We start from the raw sequence: 22098 nt of genomic DNA, 5'->3' as shown, positions 1-22098 counted from the left end.
TCGTGTCTATTTCCTATCTGTGTGAATTTGACCAATGTGTGTAAATTTTTCAAAATATTCAAGAAACTTGTGTAATTATGTTGTATTAACCTAGAATCAATTTAGTATCTTTAACAAACCTGTTTTGCAGTGTCTTCTACTAATTTTGTTGCGAACACTAAATGTTTTGTATTGTACCTAGTATTAACAACCTAGACATAATAGTATTGTCAACACAACAGTTTTGCTGTATCAAGTTTGCATTTGTGTTGCACGTTATGTACCTGCTCCCCTAGTCTGTTAGGTTTTATGTCCGACGTAAAGCATTAGTCCTCTACACTCGCATATTTGCCAGAAAGGGACGAATGCTTTATGTCCGTCATACAATTTAGCGTACTAGGCTCCACAGATAAAAAAAGCCTTGAATTAACCTTTCGAAGTAAAGGTTGGCTCAACACGAGCTACAATGTTGAATCAACTTCCGCTATAAACAAGTTGTAGTCCTAACGACTATAGCGAAAGTTGATTCAACACTGTAGCTCGTGTTAATCCAACCTCTACTTCGAAAGGTTGATTCAACAATATTTTATCAGGTAGATGCAACACAAACGCACTTATTGACACTACAGAACTGTTTTGTTGAAAATACTATTTTATCTAGGTTGATACTACAAAACATTTTGAGTATTCCCAATAAAATTAGTATATGTTGACACAACAAAACTGCTTTGTTGAAAATACTATTGATTCTAGGTTAATACAACACCAAGACACTTATTGCCTCAACAAAACTATAGTGTTAATATTATCATTTAATTGAGGTTAATTTAACAAAACATACATGTAGATCTAACTATTAAAAGATAAGTTGGTTCAACATTGCAGGACTGTTAACTCTACCCTTTTTTTTAAGTACATTTAACCTTTAAAGCGGGTAATATCAACATCAATACATTTGATTGAATCAACACAACGAGTTTGTTAAAATTACCATTTAATCGAAGTGAACCCAACCTATGCTTTAAAGGTTAATTCAACATTAAGATTAGGTATTTTTAACACTAACGCACTCATTGACATAACAAAACTGTTTTGTTGAAAATACTATTTTATCTAGGTTGATACTACAAAACATTTTGAGTATTCCCAATAAAATTAGTATATGTTGACACAACAAAACTGCTTTGTTGAAAATACTATTGATTCTAGGTTAATACAACACCAAGACACTTATTGCCTCAACAAAACTACACTGTTAGTTTTATTATTTAATCGAGGTTAATTCAACAAAACATACATGTAGACCTAACTATTACAGCAAAAGTTGGTTCAACAGTGCAGGACTGTTAACCCTACCTCTTTTTGAAAGTACATTTAACCTCTCAATCAGGTAAATTCAACACCAAAACATTGATTGAATCAACACCACGATTTTGTTGGCTATATTTAAAATATATTGGGTTGACCCAACAATATAGTAAGAGTTGATCCAATATAGTAACTCAGTTAACACAACCTTGAGTAAAAGGGTTAATCTAACATTAAAAACACGTAGATTTTACTGACATGGTTTGTTGATTTTACAGGTTTGCACCAAGTGCAAACTAGTAAAACTAACCATTGAAAGTAAGTAGATTCAACACAAATATACTTGTGTTTTTAACATTTCAAGTACGTTAAACCAAACCTTGTTAGAGAGTTAATTTTACTGTCATGGTTTGTTGTTTTTACAGATTTGCACCAAGTGCAAACTAGTAAAACTAACCATTGAAAGTAAGTAGATTCAACACAAACATACTTGTGTTTTTAACATTTCAAGTACGTTAAACCAAACCTTGTTAGAGAGTTAATTTTACCGTCATGGTTTGTTGTTTTTACAGGTTTGCACCAAGTGCAAACTAGTAAAACTAACCATTGAAAGTAAGTAGATTCAACACAAACATACTTGTGTTTTTAACATTTCAAGTACGTTAAACCAAACCTTGTTAGAGAGTTAATTTTACTGTCATGGTTTGTTGTTTTTACAGGTTTGCACCAAGTGCAAACTAGTAAAACTAACCATTGAAAGTAAGTAGATTCAACACAAACATACTTGTGTTTTTGTTGTTTTTACAGGTTTGCACCAAGTGCAAACTAGTAAAACTAACAAAAATGTAAAGGTTAAGTAATGAATTAATAGTTTGCTAGACGGTTAAATTAACCATTGTGCTACTTATAAAAACAACTAAAAATCGAAGGGTTGGTGCTATGTTAACCCCTTGTTAGAGGGTTAATTTTACCATTATATTGAAATGTTGAATCAACAAATATGCAATAAGTTAAAGTTACCGTAACTGATCAACAATACAGTTTTTGTTGACTCAACAAAACTCAAGGGTAGGTGCTATATTAACCCATAAATTTTGTTGAAATATGGTAAAACCAACTAAAAAATTCTTTCAGTGCATGCAATAAATTTCTTTCAATGCAAGACTGAAACCAACACGACAACTACATTAAACAATTAAAAGCAATACAAACAAACAATGCAATCCCATTGTCGCTTCCACTTTTCCCGCGCGTATTGTCTATGACAAAAATGGCGTTCGGCCGTCAATATCTCAATTAAAGAAAGTGTCACACGCTACCAACGTAACGACGGTAACTGTGACCTGCCGCGGTCCCCTTTCGCCGAACTTTCACCGTGTGACCCACATTGCAGTGCAAAACACCGCTTTATTTGTGTTTACTAATATTACCGCTGGCAACACCGGCTGTTTAATTTTAATGAGCTGTAATGGCGTTTCCCGCGCAAAGCGACAGATGAGCTGCGGATTAGAAAATGAGGAAAAGCTGATTCTGTTGTCGATGGTTTCGTTTTTTTAGTAGAAAATTAAAAAAGATGGTGTAAAAAGGTTGGTATTGGCAAGGTGCGAAGTCGGTGGAGGGGTGATAAATGAAACGAAAATTAACAGGAATCTAGTAGAGATTGCTTTAATTTTAGGAAAAAACTATTGTAAAATACATGTGCCACGGAGTACAAGAATATGAAGTGACATTGACATGAGAACCGTCAAGTGTGAGACGGATTCAAATAAGGCGCGAAATTCGAAATTTAAAATAAACATTTAACACTCCCTTTGAATTCGAGCCTTTTCAAAATAACAAAATAAGATAACAATAGCACAATATAGTTGCTTAACAGAAATGCAACATAAGGCACATTTCAAAGAAATAACAATCATATAGATCCAAGTGAACACATTCCAAGTTTGAATCTAAGAGAATTGAATTTATCTTTTGACAAAGCTTTGGTAAAAATATCAGCATATTGATTTTCACTGGTAACAAATTTTAAAGAGATAATCTTTTGCTGATACTTTTCTTTAATAAAGAAGTATTTCACTTCAATATGTTTACATCTTTTATGAAAGTTCACATTTTTAATAACACTAATGGCACTTTGATTGTCTAAGTGAAGGCACAAAGTGTCTTGTTGATATTCACCAATGTCGGTGAGAAATTGTTTAATTCACATTGCTTCCTTAGTAGCTGCGCATGCAGCCATAAATTCGGCCTCAGTTGTCGAGAGAGCCACGGTTTGCTGTCTTTGACTGGACCAAGTTATTGCTGCTCCACTCTTTAGGAAAACATAACCGGTCACAGAACGACGTGAGTCTGGGTCATTGGCATAGTCAGCATCACTGTAACCAGTCACTTCTGAGGACTGATTAGTGTTTTTGTAATATAAACCATAGTCTTTCGTTTCTTTTAAATATTTGAAAATTCTTTTCACTGCATTCCAATGTGTTTGGTTGTAACAATTAAGAAATCGACTCACCAGGTTGACCGCAAACGTTATATCTGGTCGACTCACAGTTGCCAGGTGCATGAGAGATCCCACTGCTTCTCTGTATGGCAGATTCCTCTCAGGCTCTTCTTCTCCCTTTTGCAATTTCATGTGAGGGTCGACAGGAACACTGTTGGGATTAGCATCATGCATATTAAATTTATTCAACATTTGCTCTATGTATTTTGTCTGGTGAATAAATATATAGTCATTACACCTTTCAATTTGCATCCCAACAAAATTGCTAGGCTTATCCATAACTTTAATTCGAAATACTTTATTCAGTTCCTTAGTTACTGTTTTTAAAGCTAATTCATCAGTTGAGAATAATAGTCCATCATCAACATACAGACATAGATAACATTTCTTGTTATGAACTTGACCAATGTAAACACTTTGGTCAGCTTTACTACTGACAAAGCCAAACTTTTTCAACACCGAATCAAATTTGCTGTTCCAACATCGTGGCGCTTGTTTTAAACCATATAATGATTTGTTAAGTTTACATACCATATTTTCTCCATGAGGAAGTCCTTCTGGTGGAGCCATGTATATGGTCTCTTCAAGCTCGCCATAGAGAAAAGCTGTCTCGACATCTAGTTGGACCATCTTGAGATTTTGTTGAACGGCTAGAGAGAGTAATAACCGAATTGAATCATACCTTACAGTTGGTGCGAAGGTTTCTTGGTAATCAATACCTGCTGTCTGTGAAAATCCTTTCGCGCACAAGCGTGATTTGTAACGCTGACCAGTTGGTTCTTCTTTGATGCGGAACACCCATTTGCATCCTATAACTTTTGCATTTGGGGGTTTTTCTACCAATGTCCAGGTATTGTGTTCATCATGGGAATCTAATTCTTCTTTTATAGATTTTCTCCACTTTTCTGCAGAAAGTGATTTAATTGCTTGTTTATATGTTTCAGGAACATTTTCCGTAGGTTCTTCGTCATAGCACAGGTAAGTATTTTCTTCTAACTTGTTTGTACCCACATTCTTTCTAGGTCTCAGCTCCATCTTATTGACTGCAGTTATATCCAGAGTTGTATCAGGTGCATAATCACTTTCTGAGGTAGACCTGTTCTCACATACTGTATCATATGAGCTGTCTAGACTTGTGACATCGGTGTCACTGACACTTTCATTTGATTCTTCCTGGATATTATTATTTTCTGTCAGGTCACTTGAAGATAGTTCTAAAAGAACGTAATCTCTTTTCACAGTAGATTCTAGAAATATAGCATCTCTGCTCTTTATTACTGTAGTGGTATCTGGTACTATAAATCGGTAGCCCTTGGTATGATCACAATATCCAATAAAGATCATCTTGAGTGCTTTGGGGTCCCACTTCTTACGTTTCTCCTTGGGCAGGTGGACCATAGCTTCACAGCCAAATATGCGCAAGTGTTTCACATTCGGCTTTTGTCCAGACCACATTTCTTCAGGAGTTTTGAATGATAAAGACTTAGTTGGAGAGCGGTTGATCACATAAGCAGCGGTGTGTACTGCATCAGCCCAATATTTCTTTGGTAAATTGGCATTCTGAAGCATACATCTTGCTCGTTCCACAAGGCTTCTATTCATCCTCTCTGATAATCCATTGCTTTGTGGGCTATACGGTGTGGTTGTTTGGTGTATGATACCTGCACCTTTTAAGTAGTCAGAGAAGTTTTTGTTAACATATTCGGTTCCACCATCGGTACGAATCACCTTGATCCTGACATTGAGCTGGTTCTCAACTTCGTTTCTAAATTCTTTAAATTTTTCTAGAGCTTCTGACTTGTTCCTGAGAAAGTACACGTACACTTTCTTTGAGTAGTCATCAATAAATGTAATAAAATATTTTGCTCCGCCAAGCGTCTGAGTTTCCATAGGTCCACATAGATCAGAGTGAACCACTTCAAGCAAACTTTTAGCTTTTGGCCCTTCACTTTTAAAAGGTAATCGAGTCTGTTTACCTTCTTGGCATGTTATGCATGTCACATTTTCTGTTTTCGCCGAGAAAATTACATGATCAGTATTTTCTGTCATTTTCTTTAGACTCTGAAAGTTGAGGTGCCCCATTCTCTGGTGCCACAAGTAAGTATCTTCTTGTTCTGCAACGTCAGACATGCATGCATAGCCTTTTCCAGGCATATCTAGCCTGTACATGTTGTTGATATGGGTGCCTGTTGCTACTATCTGACCTCTATTGTTTATAATAGTACACCCGTTGTTATCAAAATTTACTTTGCCACCAGTTTTTGCAATTTCACTCACTGACAGGAGATTGTTAGCAAGATCAGGAGTATAGAGCACATTTGTAAAAAGCACCTTGTTTGCTTTACCTTTATCATCATATGTGTCTAAAGTTAATTGCCCTGCGCCCTGCACGGATAACACTTCCTTGTTGGCAACCTTTATATTATTTATCGGAGGAGCAACTACATTCTGTAGCAAATTTCTGTGCTTTGTAAGATGATAAGCTGCTCCTGAGTCTACATACCACACATCATCTTGACTTGATGTAGCTATAAACACAGCAGCATATGATGCACTGCTCTGCTTATGACGCTGTGTATCCTTGGGCTTTTCCTTGCATTCGGGGCTTTTATGGCCGTATTTATTACAGGAATAGCATCTTGGCCCTTTAGACTGCTTCTTGTGGCCTCTGTGCAGCTTCTTGCTTGCGACAAATACTGAAGCTGAGGAGTCGGTCTCCATACATCTAACATCTTGCAATAATTTTGCTTTTACAGAATCTGAGGTTATTTTCACGCCGGAGCTTTCAATAGCTATGATCATAGGCTGGTATGACTCAGGTAGACCAGAGAGTAGCAATGTTCCGAGCCACTCGTCATCTACCTTGAAGCCTATGTTCCGGAGCTTATGGGCAGTATTCATTATTTTGCTCACATATTCTTCTACATTTTGACATCCGGTTAACGAGGTATTGCAGAGATCACGCAGTAAGCCGACTTTGCGTGTCAGCCCAGAGTCGTCGAACACTTTTGACAAGTTCTCCCATACTTCTTTGGCGGTGCCGGCCTCTTGAATATGTACATAGTTTGTAGGATCAACTAGAAGGATTATCTTCGTTTTTGCTTTTGTGTCTCGTTTTGTAGGTATTACAGCGTCTGCCGCCGGTTCAACACAATCCCACAACTCTTCGTGTTGAAGGTAAGTTTTTACCGCAAATCGCCATGTAGCATAATTCTCACGGCCGGTTAGTTTTTCAATTAATGCCATTTGATTATTTGATGCCATTTTTCAAACACTTTTTACGAAGAAACAATTGCAAGTCACGAAATTTTCTTGTCAGTTCAATGTACACGTTTTTATTCTTTTGCACTGAGAGTTTTGCACTGCCTTCTTTTCTAGGCTTTACTGGGCACTTAACCTGATAAATGAAACGAAAATTAACAGGAATCTAGTAGAGATTGCTTTAATTTTAGGAAAAAACTATTGTAAAATATATGTGCCACGGAGTACAAGAATATGAAGTGACATTGACATGAGAACCGTCAAGTGTGAGACGGATTCAAATAAGGCGCGAAATTCGAAATTTAAAATAAACATTTAACAAGGGGGAAGTGGCGCTGATCGTCACAAACACAGGTAATCTTATGGAATGTCCGCCATTAGTACTAGTGGCAGCCGCTTGAACTAGTTTTACTCCATAAGATTTAACGTAGAAAGTCCGCCAAAATGAGGGCAGCACCAGTCGTGCACCTAGCGAATAGTGTGTCAAAGGTCTGTTTGATTTCAAACATAGACAGAGAGAATCATACTATCTTTGTCTCACACTAGTACTAGCACCCAAAAGAAAAGGATGAGTAAGTATAGTTTTTTTTGTTCCTTGCACGTATAATTCATTTCCTCCTAATTATCACGAACAATCCTTTATCCAAGCTGATGAGGATAGCTACTGTTCAAAAGCATTATACCTTCACAGAACGCTTAATATTCAGTTAACGTTATAATTATATACCGTTTATACATTTAAAGTGATAAATATGAATGCTTGGGCGCTTTTTATCATGTGGCCTACTATTAAACCTTTCTTTTATAAAAAACAAGACCAAATAACTGTCGATAGTGACGTCAAGCTGAGCTGTCTGCGTCAGAAACATTCGAAAGAAATGCACTGGAAATATTGTCTGATGTTTACTGCTGTGTTTTTCCGTTAATTTATTTCTTGGTAAACAAAATGTATAAATAGTTTGAGTGTGTTTTTAATTTTAGATAGGTACCTATTTTCATGTTGAATTGTTCCTTTATGACGCGGTCAGCAGGTCACCAAACTGAAAATGTTTACAAATGCATGTTACCTTAATTTTTCTTACAAAATTAAATGATTATATTGTATATATAATGTGTATTTATATAAGTACTAGCTTTTGCCCGCTGCTTCGCATGCGCAGGAGAGTTTTTTTTTATGAATTTTGAAAAATCCTTTCTTAGTGGACCCCTAAACCTTATAAGGAACCTACTTGCCAAATTTGGACTTTCTAGTCCCAGCGGTTTGGGCTGTGCGTTGATTTAAGTCAGGTAGTCAGGTCTTTCACGTTTAGGTATATATATAGATTTGGATGGACTTTCTAGTCCCAGCGGTTTGGGCTGTGCGTTGATTTAAGTCAGTCAGTCAGGTCTTTCACGTTTATATATGTATATAGATTACGGAGTATGCTTGCTTAACGGTACAAGTTATTGATTATAGGCCTAAAAATCAATTTTTGAAACGGAGTGCCTAATGCTAACTAATTCAAACGAATCTAAAGCTTTCTGCATTTTTGTGTTTTTTTTGTTTATATGATGCCTAATACGTAGGTCACAGCTTAGTTCTTCGTACATATACCTACTACCTTAGGTCATGTGTAGAATTTTACAGGAACAGACTAAAAATTTATAGAAATCCCTATATAAAATGCAGTATGAACAACGTAGTGCGTGAAGTTAAAATATATCACTGCTGAGCATATGCCTCTCTTCTAGTACGCCACTTATCCCGGTCCTGAGCCAATCTCATCCAGAAGTGAACATGTATCAAGTACCTTATTTTCAAAACTTGTCTATTATTTAAATATTACAAACTGCGATGAAGTTGACACAAATCGTCTGCAAATTAGAAAGAGCTGCAGCCCCGGTAATTGCATAATTTACATAGTCGGTGCAGCGGCCGTGGCCGCCACTTTCACCATAACGGGACGCAACTGGGACATCCGCTGCAGCGTGTTTCTATGCTAATCGCTTCAGGCACGAGATTTGATAGCTTTGAGATTATTTGAATGAGTCTTTAGAAACGTCTCGTCCCATTTTGATAGCATTACAGCTTCTTTATTGTGTGGGAGCCGTGTTTACAAAGGATTTATGGGTAAAGTAGTATTCATATGTGGCTTTCCATCACAGAAGGATCCTTATGCTTCAAGTGTAATAAGGACGTTTTCATCTGAAATTCCAACAGCAATTCTGGTAAACACGCCCTTATTGCAAATGAAACATAAGGACCCTTATTTATTTTAAACTTTATTGCACAGTCAAAAATATACAGTGACAAAAGGTGGACTTCATGCACGGCATTCTCTACCAGTCAACCTTCTCTGATGGAAAACCACAATCAAGTTAGATAAATCTTAAATGTGCTAGAATTAAGGTCGGGGTGTTAAAATCTGCTTACACTGTATTTACTTTCTATCAAACTTACTCTTTACACGAAATTAAAACTTAAAAAGTTAACGTTTTAGGTTAAAGGTTAAATAAATAAAAAAAGATCCTAACTATTGCTGAACATACACTGTCTATAGGTAAAATATCACATCAATCCTATTTGTCATCTCGCATAATTATACGCATTAAAAAAATATGTTTAATCCTAAAAGTAAATACAAAATAAAAGTAGGTAGGTAGATCAATGATTTATAACTCAAGAAAGGTTATAGGCGTTCCAAAATTGAAGCGCTTACCTTGTGACAAATTGGACAAGTTGCCTTTAGACGCGGCTGGACAAGCGAGAAATGTGCACGTGCTAATGAGCTCCCGCACACCGAAAGAGAAAGAGACGACCTTATGTTTATCAACGAGTGTGACAAAGATGGATGGAATGAGAAAATTAATCAAAAGTAACAGATTTATTCGTAAATAAATATGGAAGTATTTTTTGTGCTCCTCAAGTATGAGTATAACCTATCTATGGTTATATAATATCATTGAGGTAGATAAGTAGATTAAACTGAAGAACATTAACGGTTAATATAAAACCACACCGGTAGAATGACCATGAAAAAGCATTTCATTACCAGAACAAAAAAAAATAACCGCAGAAAATCCAGCAGAACATGAGCGATTACAATTACATCATTTCTCTCCAGTGGTGTACAGTTATGCGACTCCGATTCTAAAGCAGAACAGCTTTCGAACGTCTAACAAGAATGATCTAACGTGACAAAGCGAAAAAATAATGCCACCCGCCATATTAGTGTAATGGCTGCCACAAAAAAACTAACGGAATAAAATACCTAACCAGAGAAAGGCTTTCGATTGTCCCACATTTCATCGCACGCGAATCGCGGCGCGCCCGCCAACCGGCAACACTGGCCGTTAAAAAACAAACAGTCTTGTGTCTATGAGCGCAAACTGTCAAGTCGTTTGGCGGGAAACCGGGCAGCTCTGCCGCTTCTTAATTCAAATGTCGCTAACATTTGCACGCAATAACATAAAGTGGCACGTCTCTTTCCTTCCTTTGTCGGTTTTGTCTTTTGTTTCGCTCGACATTGAAAAAGAAAGCACTAGATTTTTTTACCGGCCATTTTACTTGAGAGTATGCCGAGGAAAGCTGAAATGCATGTGTGTAATATTAGAAACGGCGGTTTTGTTGCATCGCTCGTTGCATAAGTGCGTTTCGCCGCGACACTGGAAAATGCGCGATTTCCCGTAAGCAGAAACGCGATTGTTCGCTGCGCACGCACGACCAATGTCCGGCTTTGATGAACCTTTCTCTATTTGTTATTATTTATGCCGATATTGGCCGTGCAAGACCGTGGCGGCGGCGCCTGGCGGCTTATCTATTTAACAGTCGAGATATATCAAATAGTATGAAATTTTTTAGCCCATGAAAGTTCATATTTTTGCCACAACGTGGGCTTTAGGTACTTACTTACCATGTCGCATGTAGCCAAATAACACCCAAACAGCCACGGATTGCACCCATGGACAGCTGTAACAGGGTAGGGTTGTCAGTGCGCCGGTGCCAGCCTTTAAGATGAGAGTACCTACGCTGTTTTCTAAAGCGAGCCACTTAAAAATACAGTTAACCAAGTATATTGCGTGTAACAAGAACGAGTATTAAACGTGCAGATTCTCTGATTTGGGTTGACAGACACAATGCGGTGTTTGTATACGGGACATTACATTCACTATACCTACCGGTACGTTTGTTAGAAAAAGAACGTAGGTATATGAAGTCAATGTACGTCTCAATTCAGGTCATGAAAGAATACGAGCTTAGATACTTACCAAAAACTATTTTTAAATATTATAGCGAAAAATAGTAGGTAGATAGTCATGTCTGTGAGAAAGTCAATGAATGATTATGTTCTCGGCATAGTATTCTACCTTAGACAGGATAGGAACATTTAGAAACCCGTGGGAGACGAGTCAAGATCGGGATAAGGCGAATGGGAGGAAAGAGGCCTTTGCCCAGCAGTTGGACACCCTAGCTGGACTTATATAAATATACTTACAATATAAATATTACCATTCTACAAATACAGATTTAAAAGAAAATTCGTATTTTTTTTTTATTTCCCCTCTGTGTTGCCACAGATTGTATAATATGAGCCTCGTTACGTGGCATTTCTTTTCGCTGTGGTGTAACGTATTTCCGCGCACTTTCTTTGGACGGCGCGGCGCTGTCGGAATAGCGGTAAAACTTTCTTTACAATCATCGCACTGTTTATATTTTCGTTGTATTGTGAGTTGTATTTAACAATATTTCTCTTGGATGTACACTTATGATTCTAAGTAATATGTCTATTATCAACCGGTCCAAGTGAGGTCTTGCAGTTTTCAGTGCTTCGGATTCAGTAGATATAATATGCTTCTTTCTCTTACTTACAGTCTTACATACTTATTAGAACTTAAAATCCACGGTGACATCGGCCATCTTACCCTCAGGGTGTCGAGCTAAGATGCCAATCGTTTGCGCTACAACGAAACGCTATCTGCCCCTGTAGACTAATATTGTCTGCCAATCGCTAACTCTACGTAGCGAACGAAACGCAACTGTCACTGTCACACTAATATGGAAGAGTGTTAGAGAGACACAAAGCGATTCGATGGCGAAGCGCAAGCGATCGTTACCTTGGCTAGGCCGCCAGGTCTCTTTATCTCACTTAATATGTCAGAGCGACAGAGAGACACAAAGTGTTGTCGTAGCGCAAACGATGGTCATCTTGGCTAGGCCCCCAGGTCACGAACCGTGCCATACCTGGCCCCGAACTTGACCGCGACTTTCGGCGGAAGTGGCACGCGGCCTCGAATCGCGCGACCCAGATGCATTGGCGACGGCGCGCGCGCGTTACTCAAGACGGGGGAAAGGTGGCATCCATTTCGGTAACATGATGATGTGGTTCAACGATAGCTGAAGAAGCTAGCGAAGCGCCTTATGACCTCTCCAAACGTCACGATTGATCGCATACGATTTGTAATACGTTACAGCATTTGGTCTATCGATTGAATTCGTTACTCCTACTTAGCGAGCAATTATCTAAAAACCCCATGCCATTGTTGCAACGTCTGTAGAAGCCTTTAGAAGCATGATCAAAACCAGTATTAATCTGGAATATATAGTGCAAGAATACGAAAAACTCAATATATAGTGCAAGAATACGAAGAACTGTATGATTTTTCCAATGGCTGTTGAATGATAATCTGTTTCCCTCATGCTTTGAACCCTTCGCAACGCTCAATTTCGACTTGAAACCTTGGAATTTTGGAAATTTAATTTTTAACAGCAGCAGCAGAAACGTCTGCTACCGATGCTACATTAAATAAATATAAATAAATTAAAATTAACATTTATTCTAAGCTTAATTTTGGAAATGTTTCACTTGGTAAAGTTTCAATGATAACACTAAGGTTAAATGAAAATATTTCTCCCTTGTTCAAAAAATAACGTATTACACTGTTTTTTTTTTTTAGGGTACCGTACCAAAAAGGTACAAAAGGAACCCTTATGGTGCGACTCTGTCCGTCCGTTTTTGATTTGGTTATGATAATACTTATGATGTAACAGCGTTTCAAAATGATCATTTTTCTCATCACTTTGTTTGTCGGTCCAGGAAAACACCCTAATTTATTCTAGAAAGTACCTAACTACATATCTGCCTATACGTCCCGGCACTCATTCGATCGGCGTATGTCAGCTTTCACAAATCGATGTTGTATGTATTATACAGTTCAGCTTTTAATCGTGCCAATTTCATAAAAGATGATTATACATCATGTGTATCATTTGTTTAAAAACGAGGCAATGTTTAAATAACTATTTGAATCCAAGTTTACCACTTAACTCAAATATTTCTTACAATCTGCATTGTGCTGCCATCTAGTGGGGCGCGGTGAAAGTCGGCGCTTCTGTAGACTCACGCGAATGTTCCAGATGGGAAAAGTACCTACAGCAGTAGGGCAACCTCTCTCAGACTCGCTTAGCAAATGACTTATTATATAAGAGTCTGAAGTTTATGCTATGTTGCCGCTAAGAAAGACTGGGAAATAACATACAATGTCAACATTAAATCCTTTATAAGGGCCTCAGGGACTCAGAAACTTCCTACAAGTTTGATAGCGATTCAGGGATGAATCATGCTGCCCTTTTTAATGTATGGCACTATCCCTTTCGGCTATTTAGGGTTGTCAAATTTCAAGGCGCCCCCCTGTGGCTATATAATGTAAAACATCGGTTGACCGGCCAACCCCATTGCTTGCTGAATTGGCGCCCACCAATTTCATCTGTCAATCGTCATCTTTCCCGTGATTGCGAATTTTTTCAGTCGCTCTGAATGAGAAATGTGGTTAATCGCGATTGATCATCTCGGAGCCGCTTATTAGTTACACCTTAACGTGTCATCACCGTTACACCTAAATGGATTTTTTGTGTCGCAAATCAACCCAATATTTCTAAGAATCGACCGCCTCCACACAATGTCAGTTAAATAACACCAATAGTCCAATACACATAATACAGTTACAGAGCTTTTGTATGAACCGAGTCATACATTGCGCGCAACGATATAACATTCATCTCCAAAGTATAGGTCATAACTGTGTATGAATATTATAAACAGTTACTACATTTTTCTTCTAAGTTAATATTAACAAGCCTACGCTATTTGGGCGTTCCGTTACGCGTACGTATGTTTGTTAGTGCGTTCTATTTGAATTTTTATCTACCAATTTGCATATAGTTGTGCTTAATTGATGTTTTACGAGTTTATTAAGATGAATATTGAGTTGTTCCTATTAATGTCATAACGGATTAATACCGATTAAATATTAGGTACTTAATTTTGTACCGATGCGTGGGTTTAATTGGAATGTTGGTGTTAAATTGTAGTAACTATAAGAACGAGAGATTACGGACACATAAAACTACATATTATAATTATATTATTTCATTAGTAATGCTGCCTATATACAAGAGGGTATTCTTATTACGAATTATATTATGTTGAATGTTCCTTCAGCTCGAGTCCAGTATTCCAGTGTCTGCTTTCTAAATACAACCAACATAGACAAACAAATAAGTAAATACACTGATCTATTACCATGGTCCATTTGTTACAACCTATGATTCATAGCGCCAACATAATAAATAGCCAAAGCGTCCTACGTAATAGCAGATAAGTAACTACGTGACTTTGAAATGGCTTAGACAATTTCTCGGCAAAATCAGAAAGCGCAGCAAACCAAGCCTTTACATTCTAAACATTTCTAGTCTATTCCACGACACAACATAACCGGCACACTCATTCATTGCTGCGTTGACACACATTTAGGTTGTAGAAACTCGTGCAAAGCCGGTAGTGTATAGTGCGAAGAGAGATACTAACATTAAGGTTAGTTCAGAAACCAGTTGCAAGATCACAGCGAAAATGTACAAGTGTTATGTAGGTCACTGCCGCGCGTATAACGGCCTGTGCTGGATGGCCGCCCGCGTAACGTTACGTGTGGGAAATTATTTGAATTTGGAACACCACTTTTTTTTAAGCGACTTTTATCAAGCCAGTTGCCATTGTTCTTTTATTTTACGTTTATTGTGTTGGCTGCACTAGTTTGCGGTAATAATTACACCGATTCGAAGCGTTTACAGTTAGGGGATACATTGTATGTATTCTAGGTCTGTGGTTCAACCTGGTGATTCGGCCTATTAACGGCGATAATTGATTGTTGATGCGCTTAGCCGGGTGTATGTGGGGTAACACGTTGAGTAATTTATGTTTTTGCAATAGCATAGATTATTTTATATTTTAGCGGACTTTACGCTTTTTACACATCACTATTTTGAATTTAAATTAAACGCTGAAGGAACTAGGTAAAACTGTTGAAAAAATGAAGGTAATATACGAAATAAAATTCGCTGGTATTACGAGAAAGCTTGGAATGCCCCTTTTACCAATAAGACACAAAATATAAGTAATTATCTCAAACATTTTTAAGGAACACATGATACGATCAAGATCAATTTTAGATCACATACCTACGCTACCAACACAACTGTGCCCAGTCCGTCGTAAAGTCTAGATACAGATCTAGGTATTCTAGCTTGTGGGCTGGCCCAGTAATTGCTGAAGGGCTAACGGGTACGTTAGGCGCAACTTTCCCCACTTTTTGATCTCCGGTTAGCTATCAAATGCTACAAGGGATTGAGCAGATTTGGTACTTGAAATCTAAGATGGGGCCTTCTCTTACAAATTCGAGCGATAGAGTGGCAGACAACGAAATGTCGATTTCGCGTTTCGCGGTAGGCCCTCAGATTTTATTAGGCGTTGGTCACCGGTTAATAGTTAACGGCGTTATTCATAAGATAATCAGCTGATGATCGCCGTTTGTCCCTCTCTATAGCATAACGACAGATAGGGACATCTTACATTACATATACATATAGGTATTAGTGCGATAGAAAGACAGATAGCGTTGTCGTAGCGCAAACGGTTGGCATCTTGGCTAGGCACCCTGATGTGGATTGTAAGGTCCGACCGAGAACACTTTTTTTGTCTCGGCCGAGACCGAGACCGAGACCGAGACAAAATGAAATTCTCGGCCGAGACCGAGACCGAGACCGAGAATTTGAGAAAAGAAAGAAAAAATACGTATTTTGCAAAAAAAAACTGTATTTTCATAAATACTGACTAAAAACATACAAAACTCTTCTCGGGCCCACTTGCGCTAACCAGGGTTAAAAAATTAAACAGCTAACTTAGGATTCATCACGCCATGTACGAAACTGAAAAGTAAATGCGAGGTTTACCATTTATTTTTTTAACTCTGGTTGGTGCAAGTGGGTCTGATAAAAGACGACGAAAAGACATTAATAATCAAAATTAAATAGTTCTATATTATAGCACAAAAACAATAACTTTTCAGCGTTGTGGCCAGTTAAATTGTGACGCCGCTCGTCGCACAATTGACCAGCCCTGCTAAAAAGCTGTTCGCTAGCCACACTTGTTGGTGGAGCAGACAAAAATTTTTTTGCTGCAGGGCGCAGGAGTTGGTAAGGCGATGAATGCCAGTATTCGTAGATATTTGCATTCCTATGCAGCCTTGGCTCTCTCAGATAATTGTCAAGTGACGATTCAAGTGAGTTGTCCGTCATTGGGTCGTCATCAGACTCGATGGAGTCGTGAGCTGCCCACAAACTTGTCTCATTGACGGATCTAACTGAAGTTGACGCTCCACCCTGACGCTCTCCAAGTCCTGCCGGTGTACCTAATTGTAAAACTTCAAAAATTTTAGTCTTGGCTCCGTTTACCTCGTTTTCGGTCAAATATTTTGTTTTGAATCGGGGATCCAACAATGTTGCACAAATTAAGGGGCTCGATGTTCGTATTAAGGTCCGACCGAGAACACTTTTTTTGTCTCGGCCGAGACCGAGACCGAGACCGAGACAAAATGAAATTCTCGGCCGAGACCGAGACCGAGACCGAGAATTTGAGAAAAGAAAGAAAAAATACGTATTTTGCAAAAAAAAACTGTATTTTCATAAATACTGACTAAAAACATACAAAACTCTTCTCGGGCCCACTTGCGCTAACCAGGGTTAAAAAATTAAACAGCTAACTTAGGATTCATCACGCCATGTACGAAACTGAAAAGTAAATGCGAGGTTTACCATTTATTTTTTTAACTCTGGTTGGTGCAAGTGGGTCTGATAAAAGACGACGAAAAGACATTAATAATCAAAATTAAATAGTTCTATATTATAGCACAAAAACAATAACTTTTCAGCGTTGTGGCCAGTTAAATTGTGACGCCGCTCGTCGTACAATTGACCAGCCCTGCTAAAAAGCTGTTCGCTAGCCACACTTGTTGGTGGAGCAGACAAAAATTTTTTTGCTGCAGGGCGCAGGAGTTGGTAAGGCGATGAATGCCAGTATTCGTAGATATTTGCATTCCTATGCAGCCTTGGCTCTCTCAGATAATTGTCAAGTGACGATTCAAGTGAGTTGTCCGTCATTGGGTCGTCATCAGACTCGATGGAGTCGTGAGCTGCCCACAAACTTGTCTCATTGACGGATCTAACTGAAGTTGACGCTCCACCCTGACGCTCTCCAAGTCCTGCCGGTGTACCTAATTGTAAAACTTCAAAAATTTTAGTCTTGGCTCCGTTTACCTCGTTTTCGGTCAAATATTTTGTTTTGAATCGGGGATCCAACAATGTTGCACAAATTAAGGGGCTCGATGTTCGTATGAATGAAAAGCGATGATTGAGTGAGCACAACAACTTGCTTTTCATCTCAGCAGCAGCACAATTTTGAAGAGCATCACTTTCATTGTTTTCTATATCTGCTGACATTGCAGTATCTGCCGACGCTACAAACTGACTTTGCCCGCTAGTTGACGCAAGTTTTCCACTTAACATGGCTACTAAAGGTATCACCAAGGAGACACATGATGCATCTGACGACATGTCTAATGTGGCCTCATAAAAACATTCCAATACACTGACAGCATCTTGCATCGTCGTCCATTCTTCGTTATTAATTTCATTGATTGAGCCCCTTTCGACACGGTATAGATTAATCGCATTTTTTTGCTCAATCAACCGTGACAACATTAAGTACGTGCTGTTCCAACGTGTTTCCACGTCTTGGAATAGGGTGTGTTCTGGTAAATTTAAAGTTTTTTGGAAAGTATTTAAATACCTCCGTGCCTGCTCACTTCTATGAAAGTGTCCGACTACTTTACGACACTTTTTTAGTATTGTTATTATGTTTGGCACCGATAAAATTGCGTCATGAATCACCAGTTGTAGTGTATGAGACACACAGCCCAACGAATCGTACTCCGCAACCCTTGTAGCACGGGCCATGTTCCCAGCATTATCGCGAAGAGCAAGGTGGATTTTAGAGCCTATATTATAATCTTCGACTACTTCTTTCAGTTTCTCGGAGATATAGTCGCCCGTGTGGTCATTTTCTAAAACTGATGCACCCAAGATTACTTTTGGTCGTTGTTCATTGTGCACAAAATGGGCCGTAAAACTCAGAAGTGAACAAGTTTTAGTAGGATTTGACCAAATGTCTGTAGTAAAACTTATCCACTCGGCCTCACATAGCAAATTGACTACTTTAGTTTTAACTTTTTCAAAAGTTTCCGGCATTAGTTGGGTGCGAAAAAATTTTTCAGATTTCAATTTATATTTTTTTGGTCCTGCAGGGTCCGCAAAATTTAAGCGCTTAAATCCTTTTCCTGACACAGTGTTATAAGGCTGCATGTCAACTAATATATAATCCATGATAGCCTTATCTATGCGTTTTGTTATGTCATGGTCATGGGGCCATTGGGCTTTTGGCGGATTCGCCAGCAATTGCTGCATCGTAGGTTGAGTCTTCTTGTCTGTTTCAAGAAGTACAGGGCCCGCTGATTTTAAATTATTTTGCTTTTCAGCTGCTTGGTTTTTCAGGTCATCTATTTGTATTAAAAAATGTTCGTTTTCTGTCAAATGATATTTCGATAAATGTAGTTTTAACCCTTTAATAGTTTGAAGCTTAGGTTGCAAACTTCCCAGAGACACTGTTTTCCTGCAGAGCTTGCATTCTGCCTTAGATGGTTGTGAATTTTTTTTTTCAAAATACTCCCAAATAGGGTTTATTACTTTAGGCATTGCAAATGCAAAATGTACCTGTAACAAGGTAGTAGGTATCTTTTGAAAAATAAAATTTTCATGTTAAATATCAAACATTAAACAAAAGGAAATCAAATCAAATCAACGAAGTAAAAAGTAAGTCAACTAAGTAATTTTCTGATGTTCTTGCCTTTTTAACAATTCATATCAAATAAAATAACAACAATTTCTAGATCCAAAGCAACACGAACTTTGTTGAACGAACACGAACCCACGAAAACAGTATTTAGTTTTCATATTTAAATTAAGTTCCAAATAGTCTCCACTATTACTACTATTACTAATATCGCTACTGCCATTTGAATATGATTTTTAACTAGTAGGCATAAAGTTCAAATAAGTCATTTACTTTCATTCATTTAATATTAGTACCCAACCCACCTATCGTTAAATAAAAAGCTTTAAAAGTCGTCGCAAAATCTATCGTAATAACCTAAAACACAAAATAATGTTTAGTTTACGTACTTACCTACGGTTTAAAGTTCACTCGTACACAACACAACACACAACAATGTTAGCAAATAACTCTTAATTTTTTAAGCACTGTGCCTAATGTGCCTTTATGTATCTCATTTAATGTTATTCTTTTAGTAGTACACCAAAACATAAACAAACACAACAGTGGTTACTTGATAATCCTCCGCCAATTCACCTACTTAATTGGTTTAGATGTTAAATTAAACACCAATAGAAATCAAGTGAACTGACACGAAGTGTCGCAGAAACCCACCAGGCAGCCAATGAGATCGTACGACAAGCTCGCCACCCGCGCGCGAAAGTTTAAATTCGCAAATCGGAACGGTTTCACAGTCTCGGCCGTGGCCGAGAATCTCGGCCTTATTTGGCCGAGAACCGAGACCGAGATCTCGGCCCGAATTTCGGCCGAGACTGCCGAGACCGAGACCGAGACCGAGATCTCGGTCGGACCTTAGTGGATTGGAAAGCAAATAGAAGAATGCTTGTTCGATTTCATATTGAATTTAAAGGTTTTAAGCAACTTCAGGACGCAAGATGTTACCAATGTATTTAAATAGACATAAAAACATATTTAATAATAATAACCTTTTGAAATAATCTTCACAGATTTCATCGGATCTTACAATAGAACGACTAGCATTGCAAGATAGCGTTGGTCTGGTAGAAACCATTTTGGTATAGAACTTTAAAAAGAAATGAAAGCTTTGCAGACAGACGCCGTTGTCAGCTTGTTCCATTTACATGTGCAGCATGCCTGCAAATAAGTGCATAAATAAATCAAGTATCAAGACTAGTAGCGTGTGCATTCGCTGCACCAGACCGATGCAGCTTTCACTGCAGTCGGAGCCTCAGTGCTGTGGATATTGTGAACAGTACGAAAGATAGAAGCTAGCAAAGACCCTACCGCTAAAAACGAACATCGAAATTTTGTTTCCTGCTTATTCCTTATCTGTCGCCGAAATATGCAAGAGTGACGTAGGCATATAACGCAATTCCGATTTTTAACGCTGGGTAGTAGTGAACATTTTTGAATGACACCTATGGTGATGATCTCTGCACAGTCTGCACTACATCGATGTAGCGAACGAAAAGAAATAAGAGCAAAATAATACAAGCCTCGGTAATTCAGTTGGTTAAAACAATTGCACCAGTGTTCCCGACGGTCACGTCGCAACTTCAAGTTAGGTGGTTTTAAGTAAGTAGATTTTTTATGGATTGTGAAGTCGTGCTTAAAATTGTTCTGAAGCTGGGCATTTCTGAAAAAAAAATGTTTAGGTACTGTAAACTGTAGAATATACAAATATGTATTTGTGAACTCCGCGAATATCAGATGTTCCGCCCCCAACCAAAAACGGAATGACCCAAATTACTAAAATAAGTATATACTCGTAGGTACATATGGGCCCAATTCGAATTTTGAAATAGACATCTATTAGACATCACCAAGATACGATAACGATATGTTTAAGATCTAACCTGTCAAATTTGACATTTGCGCGATTCTGGAGATACTCTTGAACGATTTCCACAGGATATGACTTAGAGATCCAATTCACATCTAATAGATATCTAACTCTATATAACGTAAAAGTGACATTGGTTGCCCGAATTGCGCTGCAAAAGAGAACTAGTTGATATCTAAACTATAACGTATCTAGAATGGATCTAGTACGTGTCGTCTCTTGTGAATATCTTGAAGTTCGAATACGGCAGTATGTTGGTCTTTTCCAAATACTGCAAATACGAATCACAGTTAACTTGAGATTTATACATCAAAGAGTTTACTATGTATATATACCTATGACCTTACTTATCATGGCCTGAGGAGAATAACGCAGCCAAATACAGAACGAGATGACGGCGCCCTAAGAGGACAGTAAAGGACTTTATTGTAGAAAAAAACCTTACTGTCTTTAATCTATGTGCTGTGTAATACGGACTGCAGTAAGCGATATATCTGCTCTATTACTAGATCCGGCCAGTAATGGTGAAATAACTTAATGCCCCTATTACCTCCCCGGCTTAAGTATATGCAGCCGTACCGTAACAGTAATTATATCATAGGACAAACACTACATTATAGTGTCCAGATTCTCGTTTCTCTTTTAAATGTGTATAATAAGTACATATAGTTGGTCAAATCAAATTGTCAGTAAATAAGAGCAAACAAAAACTATACTCATCCTTTTCTTTTGGGTGCAGTGTAAGACAAAGATAGTGTGATTCTATCTGCTATGTTTGAAATGAGACAGTCCTTTGAAAAACTATATTTTTAGTAAATTTTCTATTTGATTATTCATAACGTGCCTTGTAGATGGAAACATACAATATATATATATATATAATTAAACATACTAAGACAGTTTGAACTAATAACTCAAACTCGAGGTTCTTAAAAAAATGTTAGACACTTGAATTTTCTCTGATTATTTTT

At 37.9% G+C, this 22098-nt stretch overlaps 1 protein-coding gene across 1 annotated transcript; it reads right to left on the bottom strand.

Annotated features, from left to right (window-relative positions):
* Positions 1-16882: 16882 nt before the first annotated feature.
* Positions 16883-20115, bottom strand: LOC134658377 (zinc finger BED domain-containing protein 4-like). The gene has a single exon (XM_063514049.1). The coding sequence runs from the start codon at positions 19164-19166 to the stop codon at positions 17232-17234; it is 1935 nt and encodes a 644-aa protein (XP_063370119.1). The 5' UTR covers positions 19167-20115; the 3' UTR covers positions 16883-17231.
* Between the last annotated feature and the right edge of the window lie 1983 nt (positions 20116-22098).

Source organism: Cydia amplana, chromosome 22 (genome assembly GCF_948474715.1).
Source record: "Cydia amplana chromosome 22, ilCydAmpl1.1, whole genome shotgun sequence".
Lineage (NCBI taxonomy): Eukaryota > Metazoa > Arthropoda > Insecta > Lepidoptera > Tortricidae > Cydia > Cydia amplana.
The sequence above is the reverse complement of the archived record's forward strand: the minus strand, read 5'-3'. Positions and strand labels throughout refer to the sequence as shown.